Source organism: Podarcis cretensis (assembly GCF_951804945.1).
Source record: "Podarcis cretensis genome assembly, chromosome: 2".
Taxonomy (NCBI): domain Eukaryota; kingdom Metazoa; phylum Chordata; class Lepidosauria; order Squamata; family Lacertidae; genus Podarcis; species Podarcis cretensis.
Window position 1 is genome coordinate 101,517,301 of NC_137171.1, and position 13,898 is coordinate 101,531,198.

The 13,898-nt window shown below is 45.1% G+C and overlaps 1 protein-coding gene and 1 long non-coding RNA gene across 14 annotated transcripts in view; both read left to right on the forward strand.

Moving 5' to 3' along the window:
• The window catches only part of MAGI1 (membrane associated guanylate kinase, WW and PDZ domain containing 1), a 489,041-nt gene that overhangs the window by 384,201 nt on the left and 90,942 nt on the right, over nt 1-13,898 (forward strand). For all 13 annotated transcript variants that reach the window (XM_079957815.1, XM_079957821.1, XM_079957818.1 and 10 more), the window contains one exon: nt 7,286-7,343. In XM_079957815.1, the coding sequence (XP_079813941.1) occupies nt 7,286-7,343 (58 nt within the window). The remainder of the gene's footprint in view (nt 1-7,285; nt 7,344-13,898) is intronic.
• LOC307209257 lies at nt 9,138-13,897 on the forward strand. The gene is made up of 2 exons (XR_013835483.1): nt 9,138-12,068; nt 12,906-13,897. It is a non-coding gene; the product is annotated as an uncharacterized lncRNA (long non-coding RNA).

Consider the following 13,898-nt stretch of genomic DNA (forward strand, 5'->3'; position numbering starts at 1 on the left):
GTCCTCCACCCACTATTAGACACTTGATTGTGTTTGGATGTAATGATGGCTACAAACCATAGTTAGGGAGGTTTGTTTGTGAATGAGTTGTATGCTTGTGTTCGCTTCCCAAGCAGGCTCTGCTTTGTTCTCTGAGTGGGCAAAACAAACCATGGTGTGGCTGGGTAGCACCTGCAGCTGAACCAGTGCTTGCAGCTTGTTCGAGATGGCCTGTGGTTTGCTTCCTGACTCAAGGAAGGGAGGAGCAGAGAGCTGAGTGCAGCATCACACACCTCCTTCACAGACTTGATTTGCCTAACTATGGAGCTGGCCAGCGGTTTGTCCAAACATCTCTCCCTGAAGTCTCTTTGTTGTACACTGCATCCGTTTACTGCACAACAGTTAGTCCTTCACTGATACAGCAGCCACGAGTGTAGCTTTTCTTTAAAGCGTATTAGGAAACATGGTTGTCCTACAACATGTTATCACCCTTTCAAAATGTAGCTCGGCAGCTGCAGTGTATGAAATGACAGATTGTGCACTGTGCAGTGGCTTAGTATTCAGATACATGCATGTGTGTGTGTGTGTGTGTGTGTGTGTTTACTAAGGATAAAATGCATCCAATCCCACTTAGAGAATGAACTTTTACAGAACCCGAGGTGGAAGCTGATCCCTTAAGACTGACAGTGTTGGTAACTTACTCTAACAAAATGTTAACAAGGTGAATATAAATAGAGCAAAACAGTGATACACTTAGGACAGGTACCCGAAAAGAGGAGCTGCCTCTGGCACTTAGGGTTATATAGGATGGTATTCAACAAAGTTCTTTTTTCCCTCAGAGTAGAAGCATTCAAATCAATAAACGTGTATACTCAATAAACAGATGTACTCTGAGTAAAACAGAAGTTGATTTCCACCGAACATGTTTTCGAGATTTGGTATACAATGCAGTGTTGCGCTTTTAGAAATGTTCCATCTGCACAAACCTATCTGCATATCAAACATATCCACTTGCCAGATGGAGGAGCAATCCCCCTTACGTTCTGAGGGTTTCTCCCGCCCCACCCACCCTGAGCCAGTTTCAGGAGTAGCAGAGGTGGGGAAAGCCCCCTTGCGCAAGTGGAAAAACCCTCGCGGAGATCTTCTGCTAGCAGGGTTTGTCAGGTGCACCCCGCCCTTTTGACTTGTTCATCTCCCACTTGTGGCTGTTCTGTTTGCTGTTGATATTCATGGGGCCTTCTACTTCATGAACAATTCTTCTTCCATACTCTGAGCAGCAGGCCTGCTTTGCAGCATGCGCCCTGGTGTTCGAAGCACTAAACTCTATGAAAGGTAAAAGAGACGGTTTATGTTTCCAAATGCTCTAGGACAAATGTTGGAGAGCTGCAGCTGGTCCATGGCTCTCTGGCAGCTCAGCTGTGCGTCCCTGACTATTTGGAGCTTGTACTACTTTATCATTCACTCATTTGTTATATTTCTAAATATACATCCCAAAGGGGTCTCATGGTGCTGTGCAGCAAGTAGTAAATACTGTAACACGGCATATATATGAAAACATGAGTAGGCAAACTAAGGCCCGGGAGCCGGATCCAGCCCAATCACCTTCTAAATCCGGCCCACAGACGGTCCAGGAATCTGTGTGTTTTTACATGAGTAGAATGTGCCCTTTTATTTAAAACGCATCTCTGGGTTATTTGTGGGGCATAGGAATTCGTTCACCCCCCCAAAAATATATATATATAGTCCAACCCTCCACAAGGTCTGAGGGACAGTGGACCGGCCCCCTGCTGAAAAAGTTTGCTGACCCCTGTATTAAAACCACAAACTACATACCTTAACGCAGCGGTTGGCAGCCTAAGGCCTGGGAGCCAGATACGGCCCAATCGCCTTCTCAATCCAGCCCACGGACAGTCCAGGAATCAGTGTGTTTTTACATGAGTAGAATGTGTCCTTTTGTTTAAAATGCATCTCTGAGTTATTTGTGGAGCATAGGAATTCGTTCATTTCCCCCCCTCCCATAAAAATATAGTCCGGCCCCCAACATGGTCTGAGGGATGGTGGACCGGCCCACAGCTGAAAGAGGTTGCCAACCCCTGCCTTAACGGTTAGAAGTCATGGTGAACAAAGCAATGCTCAGCTCACCCCTTCCCACATGCTTGACCAACTTTTTTAAAAAATGGCAGTGTTTACAGCTGCAAAAAACAACAACACTGATACACACATGGCCAGTCTGCTTGTCACACATGTTACTAATTAGCCATAAGTTTATCCAGGGTGAGGACAACCAAGAAAGCCAATGTCACTACCTTCTGTGTGTCTGCGCATGGGCAGAAAGAAGTAAAATAACATATCAGTCAGTCAATCTCAGTTGGTTAGAATGTGGTGCTGATAACGCCAAGGTTGCAGGTTTGAGCTAGTCCAGGAGGTGATGCCCAGATGATACTCAGGGACCCTTCCAACTATGTTTCTGTGGGTCTACGAATCGTTTTGTTTGTATGCCACCTCTCCAAAACTAAAACCACGCTCAAGGTGGCGTACCACATCCAAAAATTGCATAACTACAAACAGAAAAGCAGTCGTAAACAAAACATCAAAAAGTACACAACAAAATTGATCAGTTTCCACATAAATCATAATAAGATGCAAAATAAAGATACAAAAAATAAACAGCAGCAACCCCAATAAAACCCCTGAGACAATACTCCAGTATGAGAAATTTATTCTCCAATTGGCTTTACAATTGCCCCAATGTTGCGTGTGCAACATTCCCTAAGTGCGAATTTCCAGAGAAGCCGCATGCAAACCTGTGCACACCTGTTAAAATGCAAATCATTCAAGATAGAAAGAAAACAAACGAAAGAAAGAAAAAAAGCTTCTTTTTTTGGTAATGTTTTAAGTAGCAACCTTTCACCTTGGTGGTGGATTATCAACAACATTGCTTACAATTTCAATATTGATGTTTGTTTTTGGAATTTAGCACTTGTTTGTCAAAATGCTTCAGATCAAAGGCAAAGAAAAGGCAGGGACAAATCTCTCCAAGGTGAATTTTAATAACATTTTATTTGGTACATTTTAGAAAAAATGGCACAGGTACTAAACACAGAGACCCAGAGCTGATTTCACTCTTTGGTGACATTCCAGCCAGCTTCAACTTCCACATTTTGGAAGTACTCTGGACACCCAGACATTGATTTTTAAAGAGGTATAATATCTTTGGAAGCACTTTTAAAGCCCAGATTTTAAGCTCACATGTGACTCTAAAAAAGAAAACAAACAAACCATATTTTGTTCGGTTTTCTTTGCTGAAGGATTACAGAGCAAAATTTAGGTCTTCTGTTGTTTCCCCCCCCCAAAAAAAATTAAAATATTTTTTCACAAAATTATAAACAAACATAAATCATAACCTTATTAAAATTACACTTATTAACATTGTTAAGTGACTTCCTCGCTTCCCCTTGGTTGAGTTTCAATGTATATCCAGATCAGAGATTTGCAAAATTTGGGTCTTCTGAGAGGCAATTTTATTGTCTTCTAATGCTGTACCCAGAAAGCCCTTGTTTCTGGTCTGCAGCAAAGACCAGTTTATCATTTTTGCCAAGTGTTTCCTTTCTTGCACATGCACCTCCAAACCACTCATCCTCTACCCCCAATCAGTGCTGGCTTTCATTTCCTTTCTTTATATCTCAAGGAATCCAAAGATGCTTTAGAAGGATAGCATAAAAAAAAAAAGATCTGGGTGGGGGAAGTTGGAGGGAAACCTGCCTTTTATTTGCAAACAAGGAACATGTGGAGCAGAACTCATTAAATAATTTCTCTTGATTTTCAGCCAGTTTCCGCATTGCAAACATACATTTTGAGTAATTAGCCCATGTGTGTTTATAAGGGTTTCATTGCTGTTCAGTCTGGAGCTATTTGTGTCCTTATGGCATTGTAGCTGGAGCCTGTCGAGAGCACACTGGATAACTCTTTCGTGTTGCGCAACCATTTGATTGTACAGACTACAAAATAGGGTTTGGGTGTTTTTTCTTTTCTTTTCAAGGCTGCAATCCTATATGCGCTTCTTGGGAACAAGTCTTATGGGGACGTCCTTCTAAGTAGACATGCATATGATTGTGCTGTTAACTAATGCTCGTTTCACAAACATTGCTTCTTGCTGTGGTCTTAGAATAATTCTCACACTGGTTATTTTTTACCATTATAGGTAAGCTCAATGAAATGGTCTGATTCTGAAAAAGACACTGATATGCTGAGCATATCATTCTTTGAATTCACCCTATGAGTTTAGGAAAAGCCCATGGTTAAAACCCTATTTGGAGTGTGCAGGTGGCGCTGTGGGTTAAAGCCTCAGCGCCTAGGACTTGCCGATCGAAAGGTCGGCGGTTCGAATCCCTGCGGCGGGGTGCGCTCCCGCTGCTCGGTCCCAGCGCCTGCCAACCTAGCAGTTCAAAAGCACCCCCGGGTGCAAGTAGATAAATAGGGACCGCTTACCAGCGGGAAGGTAAACGGCGTTTCCGTGTGCGGCTCTGGCTCACCAGAGCAGCGATGTCACGCTGGCCACGTGACCTGGAAGTGTCTCCGGACAGCGCTGGCCCCTGGCCTCTTAAGTGAGATGGGCGCACAACCCCAGAGTCTGTCAAGACTGGCCCGTACGGGCAGGGGTACCTTTACCTTTACCTTTATGTCAGAATTCAGGTGGGGTGTGTGTGTGTGTGTGTTTGTTTTAATATTCCCTGCTGAGGATGAGAAAAAGGATGTTGGACTAGATCAGCGTTTCCGAAACTTGGGTCTCCAGCTGTTTTTGGAATACAACTCCCATCATCCCTAGCTAGCAGGACCAGTGGTCAGGGATGATGGGAATTGTAGTTGAAAAACAGCTAGAGACCCAAGTTTCAGAAAGACTGGACTAGATGGATGTTTGGCTTGCTCCAGCAAGGTAATTCTTGTTTTGTATTCACGTCAAAAACTTCCTGCCTGTGAAAGCTTGGCTTGTTGAGGAGTGTAGCTCTGATCCAAGACCGTGCCTTCCTGATGTTATTGGACTGCAACTCTCATAGCCCTTGCTTGCTTAGGCAGCCAAAGTCCAGCAACATGTGGATGGCACCACATTAGGTAACTCTTAAGAACCTAATATGTTGGTGGATGGTTTTAATAAATGTTATATATGTATGTAGCTTTGATTTTTTTTCAATGTTTAATTGTATTTTTAGTGGTTCTTATTTTTGTCTGTAAGCTGCCTTGAGTCCCATCGGGGAGAAAGGCGGGGTATAAATAAATATATTACAGTAATAATATGAGCCTGCAGGATCAGGACAGTGGTTCAGCATCCTGTTTTCACAGTGGCCAACCAGATACCCTTGGGAAGCCTGAAAGTTGACCATGAGCATTGTGCACACCTAGGAGAACCAGCAAGTCTGAACCAACTTTTGCTATACACAATGAGTGCCCCCCCCCCCAATATGGGAAGTGTTCAGTCAAGTAACCCTCCCCACCCCTACCTTCTCGAGTGGAGTATCAGGAGCTTTATTCAAAATGAAACCTCTCTTAGTCCTGGCTTGTGATGTTCACATAAACTGGGGAAAGCAAAAGTGATTCATTGGAAAAGGTTTCCCGTGAGCTGGAAGAATTGCTCTTATCATTCAGACTACACAGCCCACACAATTGCCCTCATCTGTATTGTGTCCACAGAGGACAGATGATGGATTTGTGTCTTCTGAGGTTGTTCATGGCTGCCTTTCGAAAAGGATGGCACATCCCATCCTCCTTAAAGCTACTAGGCCAAGTTAAGCTTTTTTCCCCCTTCTTTTTTTTTTTTAAAGGTAGCAATTTGCTTCTGATAAGTAGAGCTTCTTCAGAGCAAATCTCATGTTTTGGTGCCTGTGGCCCTTTTGACGCGCCATTCTCTTTCATCGAGAGCAGGAGAAAACAAAACAGACAAGTTAAAAAAGCAAACTCCGATGTACGCTCAAATGGTTTTTCTTCATTGACTAATTATGCTTATAGAAGTATTTACGCCTCCAGCTTTGCAAACCTGCAGGCGTGGAGCTCTTAGCTTTTCCTGAGCAATCTTCCTCTTGCTGCATTCCCCCATCCCCCCACCCTGCAGTTGTAAAACTGAAAATTACTTTAAGGTGCGATTAAGGGATAATGATTTTGTGACAGGTTTTGTAACATGATAAAATGACTGCACGTGCACAGAGATTTCTGCTGTCAGCACCGGAATTCTGATCCCTTTCAGTTGTGATAGAAATGTGAAGTGCTTAGATAGAGCTAAGAGACAATTGCTGCAAGTTGGGCCACATTAGCAGTTTGCCGTGTGCTGCGCTAGCTCGCCAGATGCAGCTTGTCACGCTGGCCACGTGACCCGGAAGTGTCTGCAGACAGCGCTGGCTCCCGGCCTATAGAGTGTGATGAGCGCACAACCCTAGAGTCTGGCAAGACTGGCCCGTACAGGCAGGGGTACCTTTACCTTTACCTTTTTTAGGTGCTGCGGGAGGATGTGCCTTTTTGGGGGGTGCTCACATGGACATCAGCTGGGCATGTTGACAGACACCAGATCATGTGACGTTGCTGGGAACGCTGCCCTTATTTTGCAATATAATTGTATTACTCTCTATTGTAAAGAATTTCAAAAATCTCGCTCTGTAGACGTAGCTAATGAATATGAGCCTGTTGTCATTTGATCCTTGTTTCAGGGCCCTGTTACCTTCTGGGCTCTGTAAGCCTTTTTGCCATTAAATGTCCATCCAAATGCATTTCGACAGCCATAACAAAAACTTCTGACACCGAACTAAGTGCTGCACGTAAGCTCCCAGGAGATTGACCTGTGAAAGCTGATGCTGTACCTTAGGACTGTTGGGGTTGCATCTAGCGAAGTTATTCCTATTAGTGGCAGGGCTCCCCACTTGCACAAAATTACATATTCAGCCCACATGCCTCCTGTGCATTTGGGGAAAGGGATCACCAGGAGAAGAAAACAAAATTTCTGTTGCACAGGTGGGAGTCCTTTGCACTAAAGGAATGACATATTTGGATCTTGGTTCATTTTACTGCAACAGATTACCTTTTGGGGGGAAAGGAAATGTGTGTGCCTCGCCCTTTAAGCTGCACAATGTGTCCTGAGAAGCCATTTCCATGAATGTGTTGTCCAGTGAGTGAATAGATGGTTTTAGAAAGCGTATTCTTAAAAGTTGCATGCTCTAGGATTGCAGCAAGCGTTATGTGAAAACGTAGTTGGGGGCAGCGGGGGAGGATAAATCTGCAAGTGAAAGTAAAATGCTTTAAATAAGTAATATCCATTTGTTTCCAGAACTACCTACTGGTTGGGAAAAGATTGAAGATCCTGTATATGGTGTCTACTATGTAGAGTAAGTAACTTTGTCGCCGTAATGATTTTTATGTTACCCTTAACACGCTGCAGATAGCGGCATCCAACCACTGTGTGGAAACCCACTTGAGCTGGGCATTTGTCATTGGAAATTTAGCCACCTTGACTGATTTATCGTTAACAGGCTGTGGTGCTATGTGCCAATATGTAGCTAGCAGCATAAAACTGCACATACTTGGCTCTTTTTGTAGTATGGATGCTTGAAAAGGGAAAGAGAGAGAGGAGGGTACCTCATGCATTGCTCTTGTGCACCCCCTAGTGATAATTAAGGGAGAAAACACAAATTCAGCCTGAGAGATGGGAAACTCCATTTCCTGTATGCTTTGGAATGATATCCTAGCGGTCTGGTATAAGCTGTTTAATGAAAACGAGTACTGAAAAGAGTTGCTGTGAAATGAAGACAATACAGACCTCAGTTTTAAGTCCTGGGTTCCTAAGTAAATGCCAGTTCAGAAACATTGCCTGTGTCTGAAAAGCAGGGGCACAGGATTCGCAGATTCAGTATCTGAAAATGGCAGCAAACTGGCATTCTTAATGACAGGAATCTTCTTAGATTAACTGAACAGGGTCACAGTTTTGGGCTTTAATTCCTGCTTTTGCTAGCGTTGCAGTGTAGCCAAAATGACTACTGTGACTTTATTCCAAATGTATGGAAACAAACATTACCCAGAAGGAATCCTGCAGTGAGCAGTTGCTTAAAGGGGGGCAACATATTTATGAGGATGACTTCCTTCTCTCCCCCACCCCCCAATTCTGCCTTGCTCTTGATTTAGACGGCAGCTCTCTCCCTTAAGAAATTGAGATTCCATTTTAGTTTCATTGCTAACCCCCACAAGAATGCATATTTAATTATATGTACGAATGAATAGATGAGCTCCCTGGTATCTCTCAGCTCACAGTGTTTTCTTTAGTTGGAAGAGTTAACCTTTCATGGTGTATGTTTGTTTTTTTAACTCATGGCCTCGATGCCTTGGACTCCAACGTTAGCAAACCGTATAATTAAAACATGACATTTATTTCGCTGGAGACATCAAGGGGAAATATTTATCTTTTCTCTTTCTTTTTCTTTTTTTTTTGCTATTAAACACCATACTAAAAAATCTCTCCAGTATCTTCCAACCCACTGTGTGTGTGTGCGTGTGTGTGTGTATGTATGCATGGTGCACAAATAATCCATTTACCGTACTTTTCGCCCCATAGGACACACCAAGTTTTTTTGGGGGGGAAATAAAGAAAAAAAATTATTTTCCCCCCCCCAGGCGCTTGTGGGGCCGGCAGCGGAGAGAAGTGCTCTTCTCCCCGCCACCCACCTGCAGACCAGGTCCGGGGACAGCAGGAAGACGCGCTGCGCCTCCCAGCTGTCCCCAGAGCTTTGCGGGGCAGGCAGCGGGGAGAAGCGCTCTTCTCCCTGCCACTCGCCTGCAGACCAGGTCCGGGGACAGCAGGAAGACGCGCTGCGCCTCCCCGCTGTCCCTAGAGCTTGCGGGGCTGGCGGCAGGGAGAAGCACGCGTCTCCCCGCCGTCAGCCTCCAAACCACATTGGGAGACAGTGGGATGGCGGCGTTCCGCCTCCCCGCTGTCCCCCGACCTTGTGGGGCTGGCGCTGCGGCTCTCCTGAAGCCTGGAGAGCGAGAGGGGTCGGTGCGCACCAACCCCTCTCGCTCTCCAGGCTTCAGCGAAAGCCTGCATTCGCCCCATAGGACGCACACAACATTTCCCCTTCATTTTTGGAGGGGAAAAAGTGCGTCCTATAGGGCGAAAAATACGGTATATTAAGTCCTCTGCTTCATTGAAAAATTGGCTGGCAGCATGAGAAAGCAGCACAAGAGAAACAATGGTTTGGGATCTAAAGAGCTGGTCTGTAGCATTGGACACACGTGCTTGGGCCTCTTAGTCTTCCCTTTCCACAACAGTCCTGTGTGCCTCTGAAAAGTTACTCTGGAAGTCAGGGACATCTTTGGAGTGTTTTTCAGCATGGGATGATGGGCTGCTGTGGAAAGAGGAACTACACAAACATTGCATGAGTATGTACATGTTTACCTCTGGAAGTTGTTGTTATTATCATCATTCCTGCCTAATTTGCTAAGAAAAGCTCGGGGTGGCTTACAACCCAAAACATAAAGCAATAATAAAATACATTACAATTTCAATAACAAATATCGACATACATTCATATGTTTTAATTGTCTTTCTATAATCAACACCATGCTCAAGGCGGCTTACAACATAAAAAGTAGCCACAAAGAATAAATTAAACACATCAAAAAGCACACAACCAAACATAACAATTTCCACATAAATCATACTAAGATCTAAATTAATAGTGCAAAAAATTAGCAATAACATCAACACCCCCTCCTGCAACAAAAATCCTGAAATGATACCCCAGCCCAAGAGTTTGTTCAGTAGCCTCAGCTTTTGTAGCTGGAGTCAGTCGGGGCCCTGCCCTTCCACTCCAGGTGGGAAAGGCTTGTAAGGCCTTATAAGATCTTCCAGGACTCATGGCCAAGATGGACATAAGAACCAAGCTACCCCATGCTTCATAATTGCCACTGAAACTATGCCAGAAAAATCACGTAAAGGCCTTTTGAAAGAGCCAAGTTTTTCCCAGCCACCTAAAAACAATGCAGTGATGGGGGCTGACATACCATACTTGGCAAGGCATTCCACAGGTGGGAGGCCACAGCCAGGAAATCTTTGCTGCTGCTTTGTTTACCAGGATCAAGGAATCTAGAGAAAGGCTCTAGGCCAGGGATGTCCAACAGGTCTGTCCCCGGGAGGTTGCAGTCGATCGTGGGCTCATTTTCCTTTGCTTTTGCCTAAGAGCACCCAGTCCTCTCTCCTGCTTGGATTTTCTCCTGATATCTGTAGCTGAAGAGTGAGTTTCACAGCGCTGTTTTAGTGAGTGACTAATCCTGTTCCCCCATAAAAGTCCCCCCCAACAGAACCCCAACAAAATGGGCATAAAAAAGGTCAACAACTTTTACCTGACCCCTAAAAACGGGGGTAGATCAGTGTCAGATTTTAATTCTGAAAGTAGATTGCAGTCCCTCAGGAGTTGGCTACCCCTACTCTAGGCGATGATCACAGCATGCAGGGAGGAATGTATGGGATAAGGCAGACCTTAAGTTACCCTAGTTCCAAGCCCTTTGGTACTTAAAATGTTAACACCAGCTCCTTGAATAGAGCTCAGATAGAAAGTGGTAGTCATGCTGGCCACATGACCCGGAAGCTGTCTGCGGACAAACGCCGACTCCCTCGGCCTATAGAGCAAGATGAGCACACAACCCCAGAGTCGTCCGCGACTGGACAAATCAGTGCAAATCTTAGAAAACTGGCATGGTAGAATCAAAATGGCTAGCACTTGTCGGCATCCTGGTTTCAACCTTTGTAGCCATTTTCAAACATTTTTCGGTGGCAACCCCACACACAGCGTGTTACAGTGGTCACAACGTCTGAAGGCCATTAGAGGTATGTCTGACTTTGTCAGGGTGGACTGGTTGACAAATCAGTTGAAGCTGGAATAAGGATTCTTTTGTAACTGATGCCACCGACACATTTAACAGCGCTGGGTGAAGGAGCACACCCAAGCTACAAACCTGAACTTTCTGGTGGACTATAACCACACTCAGAACATGCTATAGCCCAAATACCTAGATGCCCTCTCCCAGCAGCTTCATTTAGAGGTTAAACAGCATTGTGCCAGCAAGACGGAGCCTTGCAGAACCCCATTAGCCACTGGCCAAGGAGAAGAGCAACAATCTACCAGATTCACTCCTTTGGGCCTGTTTCCCAGGAATGCGACTGCAGCACTGAACCCCTAACTTAGCCTCAGAAGGATGCCCATGGTCGATGGTATCAAAAAACACTGGGAGAACCAACAGAGTCACACTTCCACTGTAGATCATAGAGCATCCAAATCAGTTTCCATGCCAAAAGACCAGCTGGCTGAAATCTGTATATGATAAACCCACAACATGTGCTTAACACAATCACAACTTCATGCTGCTGCTGGTGGTGGGAGGACAAATAAATGAATGCAGAGTGAGAGAAGCCCACTGTCCATTTATTTTATTTCATTTTCCCACACATCCAGTGGCTTTTCCTCACTTACTGGGTTTTGGGAAGGCAGTACGAGGGCTCCTGACAGCGTTCCAGAGCCTGTGTGCATCCTTCCTAAAGTCCTGTGCTTTGATTACTGGAATCTGGGAAAGTCACGGGTACCAATGTGACTTTCCTCAACCTTCTCTGACCCCAGTAAGCACCCCTCAGCCTTGCAGAGGATGGGGCAGTTCCAGGGGTTCCTGACTTTGCACAGTTGTGCCTTTGCGCACAAACTCCCACAACGGAGCCCTTGTGTAAGTGGCAGGCCCGCCATCGTTCATTTCACCAGAAAACTCCAGGAGCTAGAAAGGTAGGATTCACACAATTCTGCTTTTCGCACCGTAATTTCACTTCTCCCCCGATACCCTGACCATTTGATGCTTCACTATATTGCTGCTGTTCTGGGATAGCTTTTTTCAACACACGTTATTTAGATAGGGGAAATATATTGCTTAATGAGACTATCAAATCTGATGAATAGTATGAATGCATGTTCAGAATAATACAATTCCAAGCCTGTCTATTGTTATTTCCTCCTTTGAATCCACAGTTGGTTCTGTTTCTCCTTATCCGGCCATTCCTACCTGCAAGTAGGATCAACGTATATGTAAGAGTTGTGTGGATGATGAAGATAGCAATAGGTCTGATAAGGTCATACTGATATTTTTTCACTTTTGCCTTTGTCTTTTTTGTAAAAAATGACCAAATATAGCCACCAGGCCTATTGCTCCTAACTGCTACCCATGAACCCGAGAACCTCCATGCTAGTGGCAGTTTAAGCACACGGAGAGAATACTCATTTTGCGTATGCATTCATACCCCACCATGATGCATGCACATCCACATGTACCCTGGTATCTCATTTTCCTAGTATTTCAACCCATTATAAACACTTCAGCTGACTTTTCTGGCCTTTTCCTGCCTGTTCCAAGGCCTCCGTCCTCGTCAGAGACGGCATTTGTAACCTATTTTGAGGAAGTGCCGAGTGCAGTTAAGAACTAAGACAAAACTTTATCACCATTCACTCACTATTTTGCGTTTGAGAGATTTGGATTATCTTCAGCTGGAAGGTTTCCACCTTTGTTGTCCAAGATCCATTCTCAGTATAGGATGGTAAGGCATTATTTCTCACACTGAGCTTTTGGAGAGGCGTCTAAACATTGTTTGCATGTGTGTGTGTGTGGTAGGGAAGCAGACTTTTCAATTAGTCAGCTTTGTTGCCTGTACAGCTGCTTCTCATACACCAGGGATGGGGAGCCTTTTCCAGCTTGAAGAACACCTTGCATTTTGGGGAACCCCCAGGGGTGAGCAGGGCCATAGGCAAAACGGGTTGGAGCAACAGGTGCATGCAGTTGGCTGCATCCCAGCCATGCAAATACCAGCAGTTTTAACACCCACACATGTTTCCACATGCAGAAAACAAGAGGCATTGTCATAGATCAAGGACACCTTCTAGCCAAGAGAAACAGCTTAGAGAGGGCATGGAGCAGGGCCGATGAGCAGCGTGGCCTGAAGCGGGGGATGGATATGTGGCCTGGAGGTCTGCATTTGTTCCCCAGACCTGAGCCTTGCAACCCCGTCCATCTACCCCTTCCAGCAACCAAATGGAAGGACGCCCTGAAGGCCAGCTCCAAAGCATGCATAATAGCAATATGGGGGCTTGCTAGACTTAGATGAGTGAGGTCTGCCCCAGGAGGAAGCAAGATGTACATCCTCTGAAGGAGTATTTCATACTTCATAAGGCTAGCGCTTTGCAAGACCAGGAACAACATCATCCTTCACACTGACACCAGCTCATCTGTTCATAATATGCAAGCGCATCTGCTGGTCCAAAACTGGACTTGCGTCTCCCATGAGAAGCTGCAGAAGAGCCAACAACGGCTGTATTACTCATCTGGTGCATCTACCAGTTGAGGTTTGTTTTTTAGCTGGAGGAAGAGAGTGGACTTTCTCCTTCCAGTTCCATCCATCTGTGTGCCAATAGGGAAACCAGTTTTGCTCATTCTCCCCACTTGCTCTGCGTGGCCCCACTTAGGAAATGGGAGAGAATGACAAAGAGAGTTACGAATAACCTCATGTGCCCTCACCCACCAATGTCTGGGGGTGGAAGGTCTGGGTCACAGCACTGGAGTCCCAAGGAGGCTCAAGAAGGGGCTGCTGGCTTGCAGTGACACTGAGACTCTCATGAATCGGCCCAAGCCCTGTTCTTCATAACCAAGAGGAACCTGGGAAGCTTTTATTTCCTTCACATTTATTGCACTCATTTAATTATTGTTGCTCTGTCAAATGCAGCCCCTCTCCCTAATAGCTTTTTTTTACGTTGCGAGCTTCTATTACGAGCCGAGCCAAAAGAAATCTGAGCTGGACCCTGTGAGTGCAATGCTGTTGTTTGATAATAGTTTTTGTTTATATATTCTATAACTGCTACAAG